This window comes from Siniperca chuatsi, linkage group LG22, assembly GCF_020085105.1.
Source record: "Siniperca chuatsi isolate FFG_IHB_CAS linkage group LG22, ASM2008510v1, whole genome shotgun sequence".
Lineage (NCBI taxonomy): Eukaryota > Metazoa > Chordata > Actinopteri > Centrarchiformes > Sinipercidae > Siniperca > Siniperca chuatsi.
The window spans coordinates 22034455-22051252 of record NC_058063.1 but is presented as its reverse complement, the minus strand read 5'-3'; the positions used below and the strand labels follow the sequence as shown (position 1 = coordinate 22051252).

General features: G+C 40.8%; 2 protein-coding genes across 26 annotated transcripts in view; one reads left to right on the top strand and one right to left on the bottom strand.

Moving 5' to 3' along the window:
• Nucleotides 1-4671: 4671 nt before the first annotated feature.
• LOC122870193 (low affinity immunoglobulin gamma Fc region receptor II-like) lies at nt 4672-12755 on the bottom strand. Its single transcript, XM_044184155.1, has 13 exons — nt 12560-12755; nt 12194-12302; nt 11921-12082; nt 11755-11814; nt 11099-11359; nt 10557-10802; nt 8879-8998; nt 8370-8399; nt 8010-8081; nt 7812-7886; nt 7195-7266; nt 6403-6485; nt 4672-4970 (listed from the first exon to the last, which is right to left on the bottom strand). Exons 3-13 carry the CDS (start codon nt 11973-11975, stop codon nt 4947-4949), a joined length of 1098 nt encoding a protein of 365 aa, XP_044040090.1. The 5' UTR covers nt 11976-12082; nt 12194-12302; nt 12560-12755; the 3' UTR covers nt 4672-4946.
• A 113-nt stretch (nt 12756-12868) lies between these two features.
• LOC122870137 (butyrophilin subfamily 3 member A2-like) overlaps nt 12869-16798 on the top strand; it is a 53062-nt gene continuing 49132 nt past the window's right edge. For 8 of the 25 annotated variants that reach the window (XM_044183977.1, XM_044183975.1, XM_044183974.1 and 5 more), the window contains exon 1: nt 12878-13141. The gene's annotated coding sequence lies outside the window, so the exon portion shown is untranslated. Of the gene's footprint in view, nt 13142-16798 lie in introns of all 25 variants that reach the window. The other 17 variants (XR_006376501.1, XM_044183973.1, XM_044183969.1 and 14 more) reach the window with 5 other exon arrangements.

The following is a 16798-nucleotide window of genomic DNA, read 5'->3' as shown; positions in this document are numbered from 1 at the left end:
AGACCGAATTAATGATTAATGAAAAAGACACTCCATGTCCACCAGAGGGACACCTAGTAAAGGGTAACACAAGACCAGTGGATGAACAAACAGATCAGCTCCAAGAAGCAGAAGAACAGAATGTTTTGAACAAGAGAGATGAAGGCGAGGAAACAGAATCTCCAAATAAAGACACAGGAGGTCAGGGTCCAGTTGCAGGAGAGAAACCAGAAGATGAACTCCAGGCAGAAGGAGAAATCAAATCTGAGGAAGAGACCAACTGGATGAGTGACGAAACAGAACGTCCAGGTCCACAAAAGACAGAAACACTCACTGAGCAGCAAACTGAAGACGAGCCAGAGAAGAGTCCTGACGGTACAGATGGAGAGGAGGATGAGACATCCACAAAGGAAGACACAAGAATGCAGTCTCTAAATGATGAAATGAGACAAGCAGACCAGCCCCCAGCAGGAGACGTAAAGAGTGATGTGGAGAATACTGAAGAGAGAAAGAAAACAAGACTTCAGTAATAATGTTTCTTTGCATTTTTCATTGATAAGAATTCACAAATCTGTCCTGTTCTTTATTTCATGTGTTCCATATTGGGTCATATCTTTTTATACACTATTTCTTCTGTATATGTATGTGAATGAACAGGCTCCACATTATGATCACTGTCATGAAATGTACATTCTCTTAGTTATATTGTTGGGGAAACAGTCGTATTCCAGTTTCCTTACAAACCAGATAAAACCAGCTGCTGGGACTTTATTGAAAACGAAGAGACTTAATGTTTCAGCAACTGAGGTGTGTAGTTACGCTGTTTTTATTCCATAATTTTGAATGTTATGTTTCATGGTCTGAGTACACTGTAAATACTGACATCTTGTTGTGGAGGAAAAAAGGCTCTGACTGCAAGGATGAAAATAAATATAATGTTTTCTTTTATTTTAGCTTTTCACCATCATATTCAAATTTCTGAATTTAATTTTTTTATTACCAGTTTTTAATATTTTGTATTAGTATAGTGATTCTTTCCCCATAATCATTCAGTGAATCCTCATCTGTAAGTATATTACATTTATGAAATAAAGATCCCAGTCTGTCCTGCAGTCTTTTCATATATATTAAAACCAGCTAATTTTCTGCAATCCTTTAAATGTTTATACCAGTTACTCCCTCAAAGTTTGACGACTGAAAGTAGATAATGAGTTGCTTGAGAACAATCTTCAAGATAATTTTTATGAAACATGATGTAATGATTAGTTCATGGACATCTGTGAATCAGCATACTGACCACTTTCATATTCAGATCACATATACGTCACGCTATGATGTAATACATGCATTTCCTCTATGAACATTCAATTTAAGAACATTCAAAAGTGATAGGTCTACCACAGGGGAACTGCGCGTTCAGTCTTGATTTCACACTTTATTTCTAAAGCTGAGAAGCACTGAAGTAAATGACCTTTCGCTAAACCTATCTTCCGAACAGCAGCTGTCCCATCATGGCTTAGTAACTGTAACTAGGAATACCTTAAAAAACCTTTGGATTTCGCTCCATGTTTAAGCAGTGTGCATGGGGCTCTAAGAACAGCGTTACTCTGTGTCTCAAGAGTTTGGAGATTGACATCTTTTTTGTAGTCTTTCAAAAATCTGAAACCCACACACATACGTGTGTGAGGAATGGATTAAACTTTCTTTATCCGCTCTAACATAAGCTACAAATGTTAGCATGTCCGCCTCACTAGCTTAGGCTACTACCTACAGTAGGCTACCTCCAGCTAAACTTGTGTTAGATACACATAGATACATTTGGTCCAGCTGGTCAGGAGATGCCGTGCCATTTTCTCTTATAAAAGTAAAGCACATTGTTTGAAAATACGAACAATAAAGCATAGCCCAAATCTAACCCCTGTATTTCTTGTCCAAGTATGCTTTTCTGTAGTAAGCATCCAAACAACTCAAGGGTTTTGTTAATATGAATAACATTTTGATTACATTTAATTATTTTTAATACATTTTCAATAATTTAACTAGCGCTACACTGAAATATACAAACAATGCTGCTCCCCTGTACTGTTATATATGTCCTTTACATGGATCAACAGCTGGTGAGGCTGCTGATGTTATGCCTGGGACATGTAAATTTAGTCTCAGTCTACATTATATCATGTACGCAGCGACCAAGTAACTTTACATATTTTAAGAGCCTTTTACAGGGTTCTCGTTTTAAAATGTGTCACATGGAAACATTGAAAAGACGGACTTCTCAGCTGACTCAGGGGGTTTAAGCTTTAGCTTACATTAGCTAGCTAAAATCTGCTAGCCAGAGTCATCATTTAGTGGAGTGGCAGTCAAGGACAAACGCACTGCAACTTAAGAAAACATCTTCATTAATTTGACAACATGTGCAGCATTTAGAAAACACGCTGCAAATACACAAACACAATCTTTTTAAATTGTTACAGGCAGTCTTGGCAATAATCTGAACAATGCGTTCAGGTTTCGTTGAATCACCATAGCTCGCTTTGTCTCTCTCTCTCACACACACACAGAAATTCTGCACAGTTTGATGTAAAAATGCATTTTGTTTGCACGTTTAATATCTTAGAATTATGTTAAAAGTACAACATTGCTAGATTAGAATTTAAAATTCATGCATATCAACCTATTAACTGTTATCTTAACCTATTAACAAAAATTAAACACAGTGCCAGTCAATAACGGCAGAGGTTAAAGTCTGCACCATGAACCAGGCATGCCTGCTTTTCTGAATTAAGTTCTTATTTAGTATTACTGACTACAATTCCAAATGAAATTAATTTACTATTAGCTTAACTACTTTCTGTTTCCCTTGGAAGTTTAATGCCCTAAACTCTCATTTAGTGCCCCCTAACAGCAGATTTATTGTTGCTTATCTGCAACATAAGAGATGTCACTATCTCTGTGTAAGGTGCCCTGACTGTGTGTGTGTGTGTGTGTGTGTGTGTGTGTGTCCACTTTGTGTGTTCAGATTTGGCTCCATTAGAAGAGGTGCAACAGGTGCAAAGGGAGCGCCTCTCGCATGGAAAGCAATGGAAACATCTTATTGATGTCGGAGTAAACTTTAATACATCAGTTCAGTAGAACAAAACAAACCAGGCGCTATAGAGACAACATTTAAGGAGAGAGTTGTGATCATTTCCAAAACTCTTAGTGAGGTTAGAATTGCTTTTGTTGCTAAAGTGCAAAGTGTTACTTATTCATGAGTATGAGTGAAGTTTTGCACCACACTGATATTCAGCAGCTCAGACTGATGCCTGAAGGTCCAAACGGAAAAAGACAGAGCCCAACAGAGATCAAGTCAACACTGGATAGTTACATAAAATACTATTTGCAATCCCAATTTGTATATGACAGATTTTACTGTGGCTATATACATATTTTAAATGACATGTCAAAAGTTTATCATGAATTAAATTGTATGATTTTTTTTCAAATAACTATTAAATTGCATTACCAATAAACACTGTTGTGGCCTCAATTTAATCCCAAACAACTTAACACGATCTTGTCATGATACTGACAGTTAATGAAAACCTACATGTGGATGCACTGACCTGAAAGCTTTCTGTGAAAGACAGTGACAGACGCATTCATTTATACTACAATCCCAATTTGTATATGACAGCTTGAATTACTTTGCTATTGGTATACACACATAATACTGACTAAATGTATCTGTTTCTCGTGACTCAAAAAGAATGAAATTTGTTCATTCCAATTAAAGTCCAATTAAAAATCACAGAGACAAAAGTTGTCCTGGCTTCAAATTTGGGCCCCAAATTTCTTCACACATTCTTGTAATGAAAACATGATATTTATAGTTAATAATTTACATGTATCACGATGTTGGCAAACCGGGAACAGGAAAAGATCCAAATGCAGACAGAAGCGGCAGCGCAATGATTTAAGTGATTTAATAAAGCTCACTGGCAGGTACCAAACAAACTGACAAATAACAAAGGAATCACCGAGACTATATACACAGGTGAGGGCAGGATAAATAGACACAGGTGAACTTAATTAGGACGGGGTAAACAATCCAAACTGGCAGGAACAGCAAAGACAGGAAGTAAAATTACCAGACACATGAGGCAAGGAGACTATTTCAAAATAAAACAGGAAATGACCAAACACAGACCCTCAAACCATGACAGAAGGCAAACAACACCAAACAAGCTCCACCTCTGCTGGAGCTTGTTGGGGCTGTGTGCAGTTAACACTACTACAATCTATGTTAAAATACAAATATACCGTTAGATATCATTTAGTCTGAAATAGAATTCACTGGGGTTTTTTTTTTTTTTTTGGTTGAATAATCCCTGACTTTATTATTGAAACCAAATACATGCATCAGCTGCTTTAAACTCATTTCGGTTGCTTAAGGTCAGTCTAATATAAAATCATCATGTTGGCTGACCACAGTGAGTCTATTTAAAAGCGCCAGCTGCTCTGCACTTATAAATAGCGTCTTCAGACATGTGAGCTGACAGAGAAGATAGGATCAGGTAGTTTGACTTTCACACTGTAATAAAAATAGACACTGATACTGTGAGTAAAATCTGTACTGTCGCCCCAGATCATCTGACTGAACTTCCCCTATTTGTGTAAAGAAAAACACAAATTCTGTTGTTTTGTTTTGAATTCAGTTGAAAGCTTCACAAAGTGCAAGTGTACACGGTCTTTTCATTCATTTACGTGTGTATTTGAACTTTCTTACATTTGATTTGTTACAGAGTGAACAGAAATGCAACATTTTGAAACATGAAAGATGCAGGATAATATCGGAAAACACATTTTTGTAGCTTGACATTTTCAATGAAAGTGAAATATTCTATTAATACATAATATACTCAAATGAAATCAATGACACAAAGCTACACAATGACACAAATGGAGTCTCTCCTCCCTTCCTTCAGTCAGGTGTCTCTTTTCTTTGCGGCCTGTAAGACAGAAAACACAAAGATTATATCTGTGGTAAAATATTCTAAACTTATTTTCACTTACTTAACTTTTTCAGGGGCTTTCAACAAATGGAACTTGCTTAGGTGTAATCATCTGATCGAGATATTTAGGTCATGTGATGCCACCTGAGCAAGTTCCATTCACTGAAGAAGGCCATGGAATACGTTCAAAAGCTTAGGGAAAAGCTTAGTAAGTGAATCTTTTACCAGAAGCTTTTACCACATACGTGTGTTTGCAAGGTAAATAATGTAAAGACATCTCAAAGTTCAAGTACAACGACTGTAAAAAAAAAAAAAAAAAACCCAGAAAGCTTTTCATGCTGATTAGAAATCTTATTTTAACAAAACCAAAATCCATCAAAAATGTGAGAGATACATTTACCTTTCAAATAAAACATTCAACTGAGACTGCCTGATTAAATAAAGATTCAATAAATAAAAACACTTGTGTCAGCAATTGATGTGATCCTGACACAAATACACTGACGTGGTAGATGGACGACTGACTGGGCTCTGCGTTCAGACCCCTTTACCCAAGGGATCAGGATGGGGCTAAGCTACAGTTTCTGTCAGAAGTGACTGTTAACATTTTTACAGCTGACACGATTAGACGATTAAATGATTGGTAGTCATTCAACAGAAAATTGTCAACTTTTTTGGTAATCGATTAATTGTTTAAGTACATTTTCATGGAAAAATGGCAAACGTTATTTAGTTCCAGCTTCTCAATTGTGAGAAAATTTGCAGCTTTTCTTTGTCTTATGATATTAAACTGAATATTTGGGGGTTTTGGACTGTTCAGATTGGGGAAAAAAGCAATGTTTTTGTTGGTGAAGCTTAAATACAAACAGATGATTTAACACAGTGACTCAACGTGCCTTACATACATACATGCAGCAATTTTAAAAAATCATTTAAAAAAAGGGGAAATTGATGACGTCATTTACCACCATTTTCTGACATTTTGTAGACAAAATGATTAATTGATAAATCAGCTGATTAATTAATAATTTTTCAAGTCATTCAGAAAATCTGAAGGGGTTTCCTTCACAGTCACTTTGAAGACGTCTGAACAAAATGGGCATTATGATAGTTTGGTAGTGTTTAAGTCTGGAGCTTTGTCACCAGGCAACAGGACAGGAAGGGTCTTCAAGGCATCTGTGTCCAGCAAACCATTATCTCATCATCCATCCATGGGAGAGGGACGGCTATTTCCAGATTCATTTCACTCTATCATGACCGCCATGTACAAATGAACCCTAATATACTCTATATTCTGTGTTCTTTACTGATTTTTGATGGATACATGACACGCAGCTGAAGCGTGGTGAGTTCAAGATCACTTATAAAGCGTAATTAGTCAAATTAAGAGGAAGCTGCTGCAGGAGGCCCAAACCACCATCAGGCTTACCTTCTGGACATGGGAATAGAGAACTTCCACCTCTATTAAACTTGAGTCTTTGGCTGCTGCGAGATCCAGGGGTTGAGATTCTGCTTTAGAAACAAGTAGAATTCATGTTTCATGTTAAGACACAAGACATCTGATAAACTGAACAGCAATTTTCAGTAAAATGATCTAAAGAAATTCATAATCTCCTGGTTAAATTGTATAGACTGTCTTGACCTTTCATTTGGACAAACATCGTCAAACTTTCCATTTTCAGCCCCACCACATAGCTTTCACATAGATTGTGCTGTTTCTTCTGTCCAGTACTTTCATATCATGAGGTGCACTAAATTTACAATTTTTAGTTTTGAATTTTTTAACCTTCTGAACTGAGCTGCTAAATATCCTGTCCACATCTGTGTCTTTGAACCGGTAAAAGCTCGTGTTTTGAGGTCATTTCAGCGGTACAACATCATCTCACTCACCCAAATGAACCAAACTTCAGGGAAAAAAGAAATCTAATTACCCAAAGTGTGACAGATGTATTACATTGTGAAAATGCCGTTGCCTTTGAGTCACCTTGATGGGGTCAAAATAACCGTAACTCACAGGTGAAGTCTACATGCGGACCTTCTTAGTCACATATGGGATATAACGGATAAAGATTTGGGAGCGTCACTTAACTGTGTGGGCATCTTTTTAGAAAATATGTGAAATGTAACAAATCATCAAAATGTATTTTAATAATAAACGAACAATTATATACGAGCAATTGATTGCTCACATATGTTAAAGAAAAGAAGAATTTAAATACACCTTTGTCCTTTCTCTGTTTGATGGCGACGGATGTATACGTCACACTGTCTGAATTGTCTGCAGTGTCTTCTTCTGAAACATAAAACAAAAAGGGTTTTTTTAATCGAGGAGCGATGGTGGAAAGGATGGTTCTCTTCACGAGGTGACGGAAAGATAAAAGAAACACTATTTACTTAATTCACATAACACTATGTGTGCATGAACTTTCATACAGAATGTTTAAGTTTCAAACAAATTGGCTTCTCATGAGTAAGGATGCCAGTATCGTGTATAATAATTTGCAGGGGTGTAGCACGGCATTCTGGGCCCTATACATAAGCAGGTCTGAGAAGAATGCACCAGTAACACACTGAAAAAAACAAGGTAAGCTGGTCTTTTACGAATCACCCAAAGTGTGACAGATGTATTACATTGTGAAAATACAGTTGCCTTTGAGTCACCTTGATGGGGTCAAAATAACCGTAACTCACAGGTGAAGTCTACATGCGGACCTTCTTAGTCACATATGGGATATAACAGATAAAGATTTGGGAGCGTCACTTAACTGTGTGGGCATCTTTTTAGAAAATATGTGAAATGTAACAAATTATCAAAATGTATTTTAATAATATACGAACCATCTTGGAGATCTTGTGGAGTTTCATGAGTGGCCAAAGTAGAGTAAACAGGTTGAAGTGAGGACTCATCCTTATCTGAAGGGGAGAAACAGTAAGCAAGAGGCTGACAAACAGAACAACTTAAAAGAGCGGATTATAAATACTCATAGTGACAGACTAACGGGGTCACTGGGCAAGAAGAGAAGAATTTAAATAAACCTTTGTCCTTTCTCTGTTTGATGGCGACGGATGTATACGTCACGCTGTCTGAAATGTCTGCAGTGTCTTCTTCTGAAACATAAAACAAAATATTTTTTTAATCTAAATTGCATTTTATATTATTATACACACAAGCAGAAGCTGTACAATAGTATCCATATATATACACATTTAAATTTTAAGAAAACATTTTGTGTCAATTTAATCCTAATTAATTGGTCTTTAAGTTAAAAAAAACAACAACTTTATAAAAACATTTTATTCGTTGCGGTTTACTTCAAAGGTTTTTGTGAAACAAAATAAAATGACATGGCAATGACTTGGAGAAATCTACAGTAATAATAACAAGTTTGCCCTCACCTATTTCATTGCCCTCGCCTGAGTGTGAGTCTGCACACAAAAGTATTAACATCAGAGACACAAAGACGAATTTAAAATTCACTATTTCAAAAACAGTGTAGATTATTCCATGTACTGTCTCCTGTGCTTTGGACAAAAGACATGAGTCGCGCTTGAATTGTGCAAATAAGTACAACATTGTCGACTATAGAAATATTAAATATCTAAGAAAACTATAAACACAAGTGTATTAAAGAGAGATATAAAGGAAGACAGAAAATAGCTCAGTACATTTCTTGGTTAGTGTGCATGTATAGTAGGAGGTTTTCCCCATCACTGGATTATTGTAGGGCTCAAATATTTAAATTTCCTCAAGGGCTCTCCTTATATTTTAAGTGAGCATAAGCACGTAAAAATACAGGAAAAGTGAAAAAAGTGAACATGAAAATGATCACAGCTGCCTTGTAATTTTAGTGTTTCTTTGGAAGTTATTTGCATACATTATGTTTGAAGTAGTTCCTTTTCTGTACCTCTGTGTTCTCTAATATGAAGGAATCCCAGCATCAGCAGCACCAGAGCCACACTTAAAATGAGAGCAACCCACAGCGGGACGAGGACATGGGAGGAGCGATGGTGGAAAGGATGGTTCTCTTCACGAGGTGACGGAAAGATAAAAGAAACACTATTTACTTAATTCACATAGCACTATGTGTGCATGAACTTTCATACAGAATGTTTAAGTTTCAAACAAATTGGCTTCTCATGAGTAAGGATGCCAGTATCGTGTATAATAATTTGCAGGGGTGTAGCACGGCATTCTGGGCCCTATACATAAGCAGTCTCTGTGGGGCCCCTTTCCTCTCCTGATCCACGTCTACCACGCATGATGAGGGACCTGCCACTGCTCCACTCTCTGTGGCTGTGTTGTCGCTATGATGCTGATTAATTTATGCAACAATGCTCCGAGCTATCCAGGTGGACTGCCTCCAATCTAACCAACATCCAGATAAACCATTCTTACAGTGTCAGCAAGCTGTGCATACAGGAACGACATAGCTCCCTAACCTGCTTATAATATACCATATTGACCTTCATTATGAGTAACCCCCTTTTTATCAAGGCTCCTTTTTTTGAAGATGAAATCCTGTTGTTATAAAGAAAATAATTAAGTCTGAGAAGAATGCACCAGTAACAGTAACACACTGAAAAAAACAAGGTAAGCTGATCTTTTAAATGAAATTATCTTGTTTGAATAGGCCAAACATTAAACTGCAGCCTACTGGCGGGACTATGTTGAACAGAATTTAACCATCTAAAAGTGAAAGATAGAACCATAGGTTGTGTTTGAATTAGTGTCTGCCTCATTGATCACCATGATCTTAAATTGAAATTATTCCCCTCCTCAGTTCTTGGTTTACTTGGCCTACTTTTAACCCTCTGAAAATGATGGCGGATCATCCGTCATTAACATTACTGTCTTTTGAAGATCATTGCAGGCTCAGGTTTTAAACTAGTTGTATCATATGAATCTTGGGTAACACTTTAGATCACAGCATAATTACTCTGTTATGTTTATCTATTATGTTGATAGATATAATGTCATATGACATTGTAGCTATGTTGCTGATAAATGTATGTTATACAATGCAAATGTTCTCCAAACTAGATTCCTGGATGACTGACTTCAAACTGCTGATATTTAGCTTGAACCATTCTTAAACTGTTAGTCAAACACTGTTTTCCCTCAGTTTGGCTTCTTTCTCTTTCCTTTCTTTCTGTTCTTTCTTGGTACCCTGATTTCTCTTTCTTGGGGAAAGACATGACTTGAGCGCACAACGGTGCTCCAGCATCAGCAGCCACTCAGCTCGATTAGCTGTGTTTAGTGAGGGATCCTAGTGCCGGGACAGACTAAAGCATTTTGCGCCTTTTGTAAGGGGTGAGAGGGGCCTCAGAGAGCCTTCACTATTTTTTGGGATACAAAGTTCAGTCTCTCAACCAATTCATTCAGCCAATTTCAATTTAGTTATGACACTAATTACTTAAAAATATAAATTGCAATCAAAAGCAAACTTTTCACTCCAGGCTTTTCGGGGGCCCTTCCCTAATTGGGGCCCTGGGTAATCCCTCCCATTGTTCCCTCCACTATGATGTCCTGGCCACACAACTATCAAAATATCCACTTTTTTTTGTAACACTGTTATGTCTCACTTCTGACAGCCAGCCAGCTTCCTGGGGATTCTCCAACACCAGGGATGCTGCACTTGTAGAGTCCTTCATCTGACTTGGAAACATTTTGGATGGTCGTCTCCCTTGCAGAACTGCTGCCAGTTAAGAGGCCATCTTTGTAGAAATCAGCTTGGAGGTTGGTGAAATGTTTCTTGCTTCTGCAGCGGAGAGTCACATTGTCTCCCTCCATCGCAGGAAGAGCAGGACTCTCCAGGATCACAGAACCAGCTGAACAACACATTGAAGAAATGAATTGTTGTTTGTGACCCCACATGAAATGTTAGGAAATGCTAAATGACAATGCTAGCTATCAACACACTTATATTTGCTATTTTGGAGCATAGTCAATTTTTTACATTTTATAGATATTGATATGTGAGAAAAAATTGTTGATCAGAACAATGTATTTCATCAGCTTAGCGATATGACACTGACTGTCTATTTCTAATAAACTGGAAGAGGAGCGTGAGAAAACTTGAGGCTCAAAGGTAAAAGTAGTAGGTATTGTTTTTATATAAACATACCGGTGACAGTGATGTTGACAATGTTGCTTTTCTCTCCTCTTTCGGTCTCACACCAGTATTCTCCACTGTCTGTGTCGTAGGCCCCTTGAATGGTACAGGTCAGTGTTGACGACGTCCTCTTAAAATCACAATTTGTAATAAATTCCTTATAATTCCTGACGCCTCTCAGCTGAGTGGAGCCATCAAGACCCTCACAGTGGAAAGAGACAGACTCGTATTCAAAGACCTGCAGTCTATTTGGAACAATACGAAAAGCTGCATCTGAAAAAGAGAAACGGACAAAGACAGCTCCAAAAACATATCGCCCAAATGAAAAATGTAATCACTGTTCTTTGTAGCAGACACAAGTTACCGTTGGTCTTTTTGCATGGACACATTCTGGGATACCCTCTCAACATGAACACTAAATATTTAGAAACTTTTCAGAATATGTAATATTTGGTGTCAGGTCACCTTTCAGGTCACCAGGTTCATTTATGAACAAATAGAGGCCTATATCATTCATTATATTACTCTACACAGACATAGACATACAAGTTTAAATGATTTGTATCAACCTTAAACGTGGGTTCAGTTTGGAGATGAAAAGAAGTAATGTATGACACACACAAAAAAAGTAAAAGGTGTATCTTTAGGATGAAATATTTGCTACCCACCATCTTTTTGATTATAGCTCTTCTGAACATGTGCGCCCGACAGAATGATGACAAACGTCACTGGACAGGAAAATAAAGAAAACTGTCTCAGGCGAAGATACATTCATATGCAAGAGTATATCAAACTTAAAAGGAAGAAATGGAGAGACCTGAGCGTCATACTCACACAGTCTGATGCAGAGAGCTGTAGCCTCCATGTTGTCTTGTTGCTGTCTGAGCATCGGACTGATACAGCAAAAGTAGGATGTGAGAACTTCCCTCTTCCTGGTCAGTTTCTTTCTGATGCTGTTGGAAAGTTGGGGCCAGACTCAGTGGTTTCAGCATAGAGCTATATTTGAAACCTTGATTTAATATGTGGCTAATTCCATAATTACAACAATGTAAATAAATGCAGTGATCATATTGTTCACTGTAGCACTCAATAATGTAATGAACCCACCACACCAAACTAAAGCTCCTGCTGGCGGTTTCCTGTTGGCCAGTTGTAGCCGCGACTCAGTGGTGCAGCATCACAAGCAGCAGCGTCATGCATACTGACCAGTGCGCTGCTGTAGATGTAATACACATTGGGACAGTAGGTGACCGTTTCCACCTACTTACTGTTGAAATGAACAGCATCTCACAGTTGCCATAGAGTTTGTTATCTGATGGAGATTGGGCGGGTTCAGTCAGCGTCAAACTCTTCTAGTGAGCTGTACAAAACCAATGTGAAGAAAGAGCTACGTGATATCCAGCATCCTGCAGGGCAAATACAGTATTTACAGATATCACATATTCTCCCATCCTTCTCTTTATCTCCATTTACCTCTTTTTATTTCACTTCCAGTCTCTTCACCAGTCTCTCAGTCACAAACACACAGAATAGAAAGAAGTCCTATCCTGCCCGCTGCAGTAACATAGCAGGCTTGTCATCTGCCTTAATGAACATTTGCTTTTACTCAGTTCCCACAACAAAGAAATGTTGTTGTTTCTCTGCAACCGCCAGATTTGACTGCAGTCAGTGTATTATTTTAGAACCAGTTAGCTGGTAACTGAGCCAAACTTCAGATGCTCATGAACGGAGAATCTGAAAGTGAAACTCAGCTCAGCTGATTCACCGTGACGTCTTGCTTATAAACAACAGTCACGTCGGGTAGAAACCCGTCAGCGCCTTGGAAAAAGATGCCCGTCTCTGGTTTGAACTGCGGAGATATGTAATATCGGTTAATTTGTTTATTTCTGTTGTCGTTTTCAGCCGTAAAGTTCAAAATATCGAGTTAAACACGGTGGTCCGACCTATCTGGCGTCTCTGCTGTGCATTTTTAATGTACTGTGTTGCTTTGCTTTGTCACAGATAAAGCAATTCCACCCAACAGCGACATCTCACCGCCGGTCGGACTAGTTTTGGGTAAGCTCAAGCTTTTATTTTCTGCAGCAGATCCTCCAGCGGCACTGGCAGTCAGTGGGTGTGGCACCGGGTCAAGTTACTTTCATATTGGGAATTACCTTCAGTAGCTCCGTGTCAAAGCCTCAATTTCTCCCAGTTTTGATATATGTTGGAGACCTGATTTAGGCAGACGTTTCACAGTTTTGATCAACTCAAAATCACCAAAGATGACGATGCAGTTGAAAGCGCACTGCAGCTGGAACTGTTAGTTAGGGAACATCCTAAAAGAGCAATACAACCCATTTCAATCTTTAGTAACTTTCTTTGCTTTTCAACATAAAAATCTCAAACCACTGCCACTGTAGAGAGTGACAGCTCTCTCAAACAAACAAAACTCAACAAATCATGGTTGTCAATTATGGAATATACAGGACTATATTCAAATGATAATGTAAACTAGAAAATGCAATTCCACAACAGCAATATAATTTTCCACATATGTATGTGTTATTTGAGTAAATATGAAAATGAAAATGCAATAATCCAGTTTTAATTTTCACACACTTGTATGGGCTTTATTAAAATGTTGCACCCGACTGTACAGTGGACAATATTCAAATGTTAATTCAAATTTGAAAATTAAATATAAAGAATGTAACCTGATTTTCTATTTATGCAAGCAATATTTAAGTCAAAATGAAAATGTAAATACAGTTTTCTGGCCATTTGAAAATGAAAATGAAAACTGCATTTGACATGTCATTTTCAAAGACTTAACCTGCTGTACAGTGGACAATATTCAAATGCAATAAGCAAAACAGCGCCCCCAGTCTTTGCATTTCCATTTACATGTCACCATGCTCTTTTTGGGTCAACATGAAAATTAAAATGTAATCTGTCAGTGCTCTCATCAAAGCGGGTGTTTTTTTGGTCTGTTTTCATTGTGTTTATAGGCCTATATGATTGGAAGTCTGCACATGGTGTTTTATTTTGAAAATTGACCGTATTCTCTATGCCCTTTCAGTGTCTGACTTCTTGCCCGGTTCAATCTGCTCATAGAAATTGACGTGTTTTTTCCACCAACAATGAGATGCATAATTTTTCCATATCTCTCTGTGGTTTCTCCTCATGAATTGAGGGAAGAGCTGAAGTAGTGAAAGTTGGCCCAAAGATGGCGCTCACAACAAAATATTGACGTCACAGTTACCCACAGTCACCCTGTGGTGAACTAACAAGCAATTAACAACAGTTCTTAACAACAGATGACACATTTCCAAATGGAGTTTCATGATCAATCTGCACCATCTGTAACAAAAGACAGAAAAAGAGACAATTGTCTGAGTGTTAGATGTTAGTTTATCACATATTTAAAGCATTATGATTTGGCAAATATTTAGTTTGCTCTGTTCAATATGACCTGATAATAGTCGAATAATAGTTGTTTTGTACAAACCAAAAAAAAAGAGACGCAGAATATTTAGACGTTTTATAAGTTGCATCTACTAGCATCACGTCTCCATATCGCTGCAAGACGGGAGAAATGCTGGAGACTGGAGAAACGCTGGAGACGGGAGCTCGCTGGCGAAGGGAGATATAGGCGTTATGCCGAGTGGCATGGAGAGTCCTGGTTGCAAACGAGGTCAGACATAGACTGAGGTGAGTGCAGGGATTATATGCAGGCTGTGATTGGCAGCTAATGGGGAGCAGGAGTGTAATTGGGATCAGTTGTGGGTGATTAATGGATGGTGGAGCCTGGTGTACCTGTGACAGTACCCCCCCCCCCCACGGCCAGCTCCCGACGGCCGAAAAACCCTGCCGACGTGGTGATCCTCTTCCACCACAGGGAGCGGGTTGATCCAGTCGGACGGCTGGGGTTTGGGCATGTGCGGAGTTGGGAACTTTGGCTGGAGAACTCGGAGATGGGACAGGTGTGGAGTTGGGAGCCTCGGATGGCTGACCAGGAACCTGGTCCTGGGTGTTACGGAGGATCTCAGACGGACAACCTGGTAGCAGAACCAGGGTGGAGCTGAGGACCTCTGGTGGACAACTCGGGGACTGGCCTGCTGCGGGGCTGAGGACCTCTGGTGGACGACCCGGGGCCTGGCCTGGCCTGGCGCGGGGCTGAGGACCTCCTTTGGACGACCCGGTAGCAGAACCAGGGTGGAGCTGAGGACCCCAGGTGGACGACCTGGGGACTGGCCTGGCACGGAGCTGAGGACCCCAGGTGGACGACCCGGGGACTGGCCTGGCGCGGAGCTGAGGACCACAGGTGGACGATCCGGGGACTGGACAGACGTGGAGCTGGGGAACACTGGCGGACGAACCGGGGACTAGACAGGTGTGGAGCAGGGGACCCCGGGTGGGTGGCCAGGGGGGCTTGACAGGTTCGGAGCTGATTTCATGCGGTCTGTGATGAAGTTCAACCCCATCTGGAGGCCTGGTAGAATGCTGGTGGTACAAGCGGAAGGTCACCGGAGACCGGCGGTGAAGACCGAGACCTTCTGGAGGCTAGCAGCGAAGACCGAAACCTTCCGGATGCCGGCGGCGAATACGAAGGATGGGACCCTCTGGAGATCAGCGGTGAAGACGAAGGTTGGGACCCTCTGGAGGCCGGCGGCAAAGACGAAGGCTGGGACCCTCTGGAGGCCGGCGGCGTAGGTGGGAACCCTCTGGAGGCCTGGCGGCGAAGGTGGGAACCCACGAGAAGCCTGCGGCGAAGGCGGAGACCATCTGGGACCTGGCAGCGAAAGCGGAGACCCTCTGGAGGCCTGCGGCGAAGGCGGGGACCCTCTGGAGGCCTGCGGCGAAAGCGGGGACCCTCTGGAACCTGGCGGCGAAGGCAGGGACCCTCTGGAACCTGGCGGCGAAGGCGGGGACCCTTTGGGACCTGGAGGACCTGGAGGTCTGTGGCAAAGGCGAGAGCAATCTGGAGGCCGGTGAACCAGATCAAGGGCCGGTGACGGGACAGCTGGACAGGGAGCCGGGGACTGGCTGCTTTGATCCAGCAGGGAGTGATGGCTGCTGCGATCCAGCAGGGAGTGATGGTGCCGGGGCTTGGGACAGCCATGGCGCCGGAACTGGGGACATCTGCGGCGCTGAAATTGGAGACAGCAGTGGAGCAGGCGAGCAGCTGGGAGGCGGAGCCGTCGAGCAGCCGGGCGGCGGAGAAGGCGAGTAGCTGGGAGGCGGAGAAGGCGAGTAGCTTGGAGGCAGAGCTTCGGTGCAGGCAAGTAGTGGGTTGATAGACTGAGGACTGGAGGTGTGGATTAAGGGCTGGCTAATGAATTGATGACTGGTGGGCCAAACTCCTTCCTGAGGAGTGTTGCGAACCTGCCCAAAGAGTTGAGGATTGCCTTGTCTCGTGCCCATAGGGATCCCGCCCAGCAAAGTGCCGGGTCGACTAGCCGGAGAACCAAGAAGGCCACCTTAGATCGTTCGGTTGGAAACTGGTGTGGATACAGCTTGAAAACCAGGCAACACCTCACCAAAAATTCCTTGTAATCCTCTGCTGAGCCTGAGAAGGTCCCTAGTTGTGTCATCTTGCTATTAGATAGAAGTGGTGAAGGATGGGTGAGGAGATATTGTTGCACCATATCCTCCAGGTCCAGGAAGGGTCCATCGGGGCTCGAGGCTGTCATCCTTTCGGGCCGTCCGACCTTCTGTTACGGAACAGACAGG

Coding starts and splice junctions, on each gene's coding strand:
- LOC122870193 (XM_044184155.1), bottom strand. CDS start 11,975: ATGCTCAGACAGCAACAAGACAACATGGAGGCTACAGCTCTCTGCATC. Junction 11,815..11,920: donor AGCTCTCTGCATCAGACTGT/GTGAGTATGACG, acceptor TTTCCTGTCCAG/TGACGTTTGTCATCATTCTG. Junction 4,971..6,402: donor TCTATTCCCATGTCCAGAAG/GTAAGCCTGATG, acceptor TCTGTCTTACAG/GCCGCAAAGAAAAGAGACAC.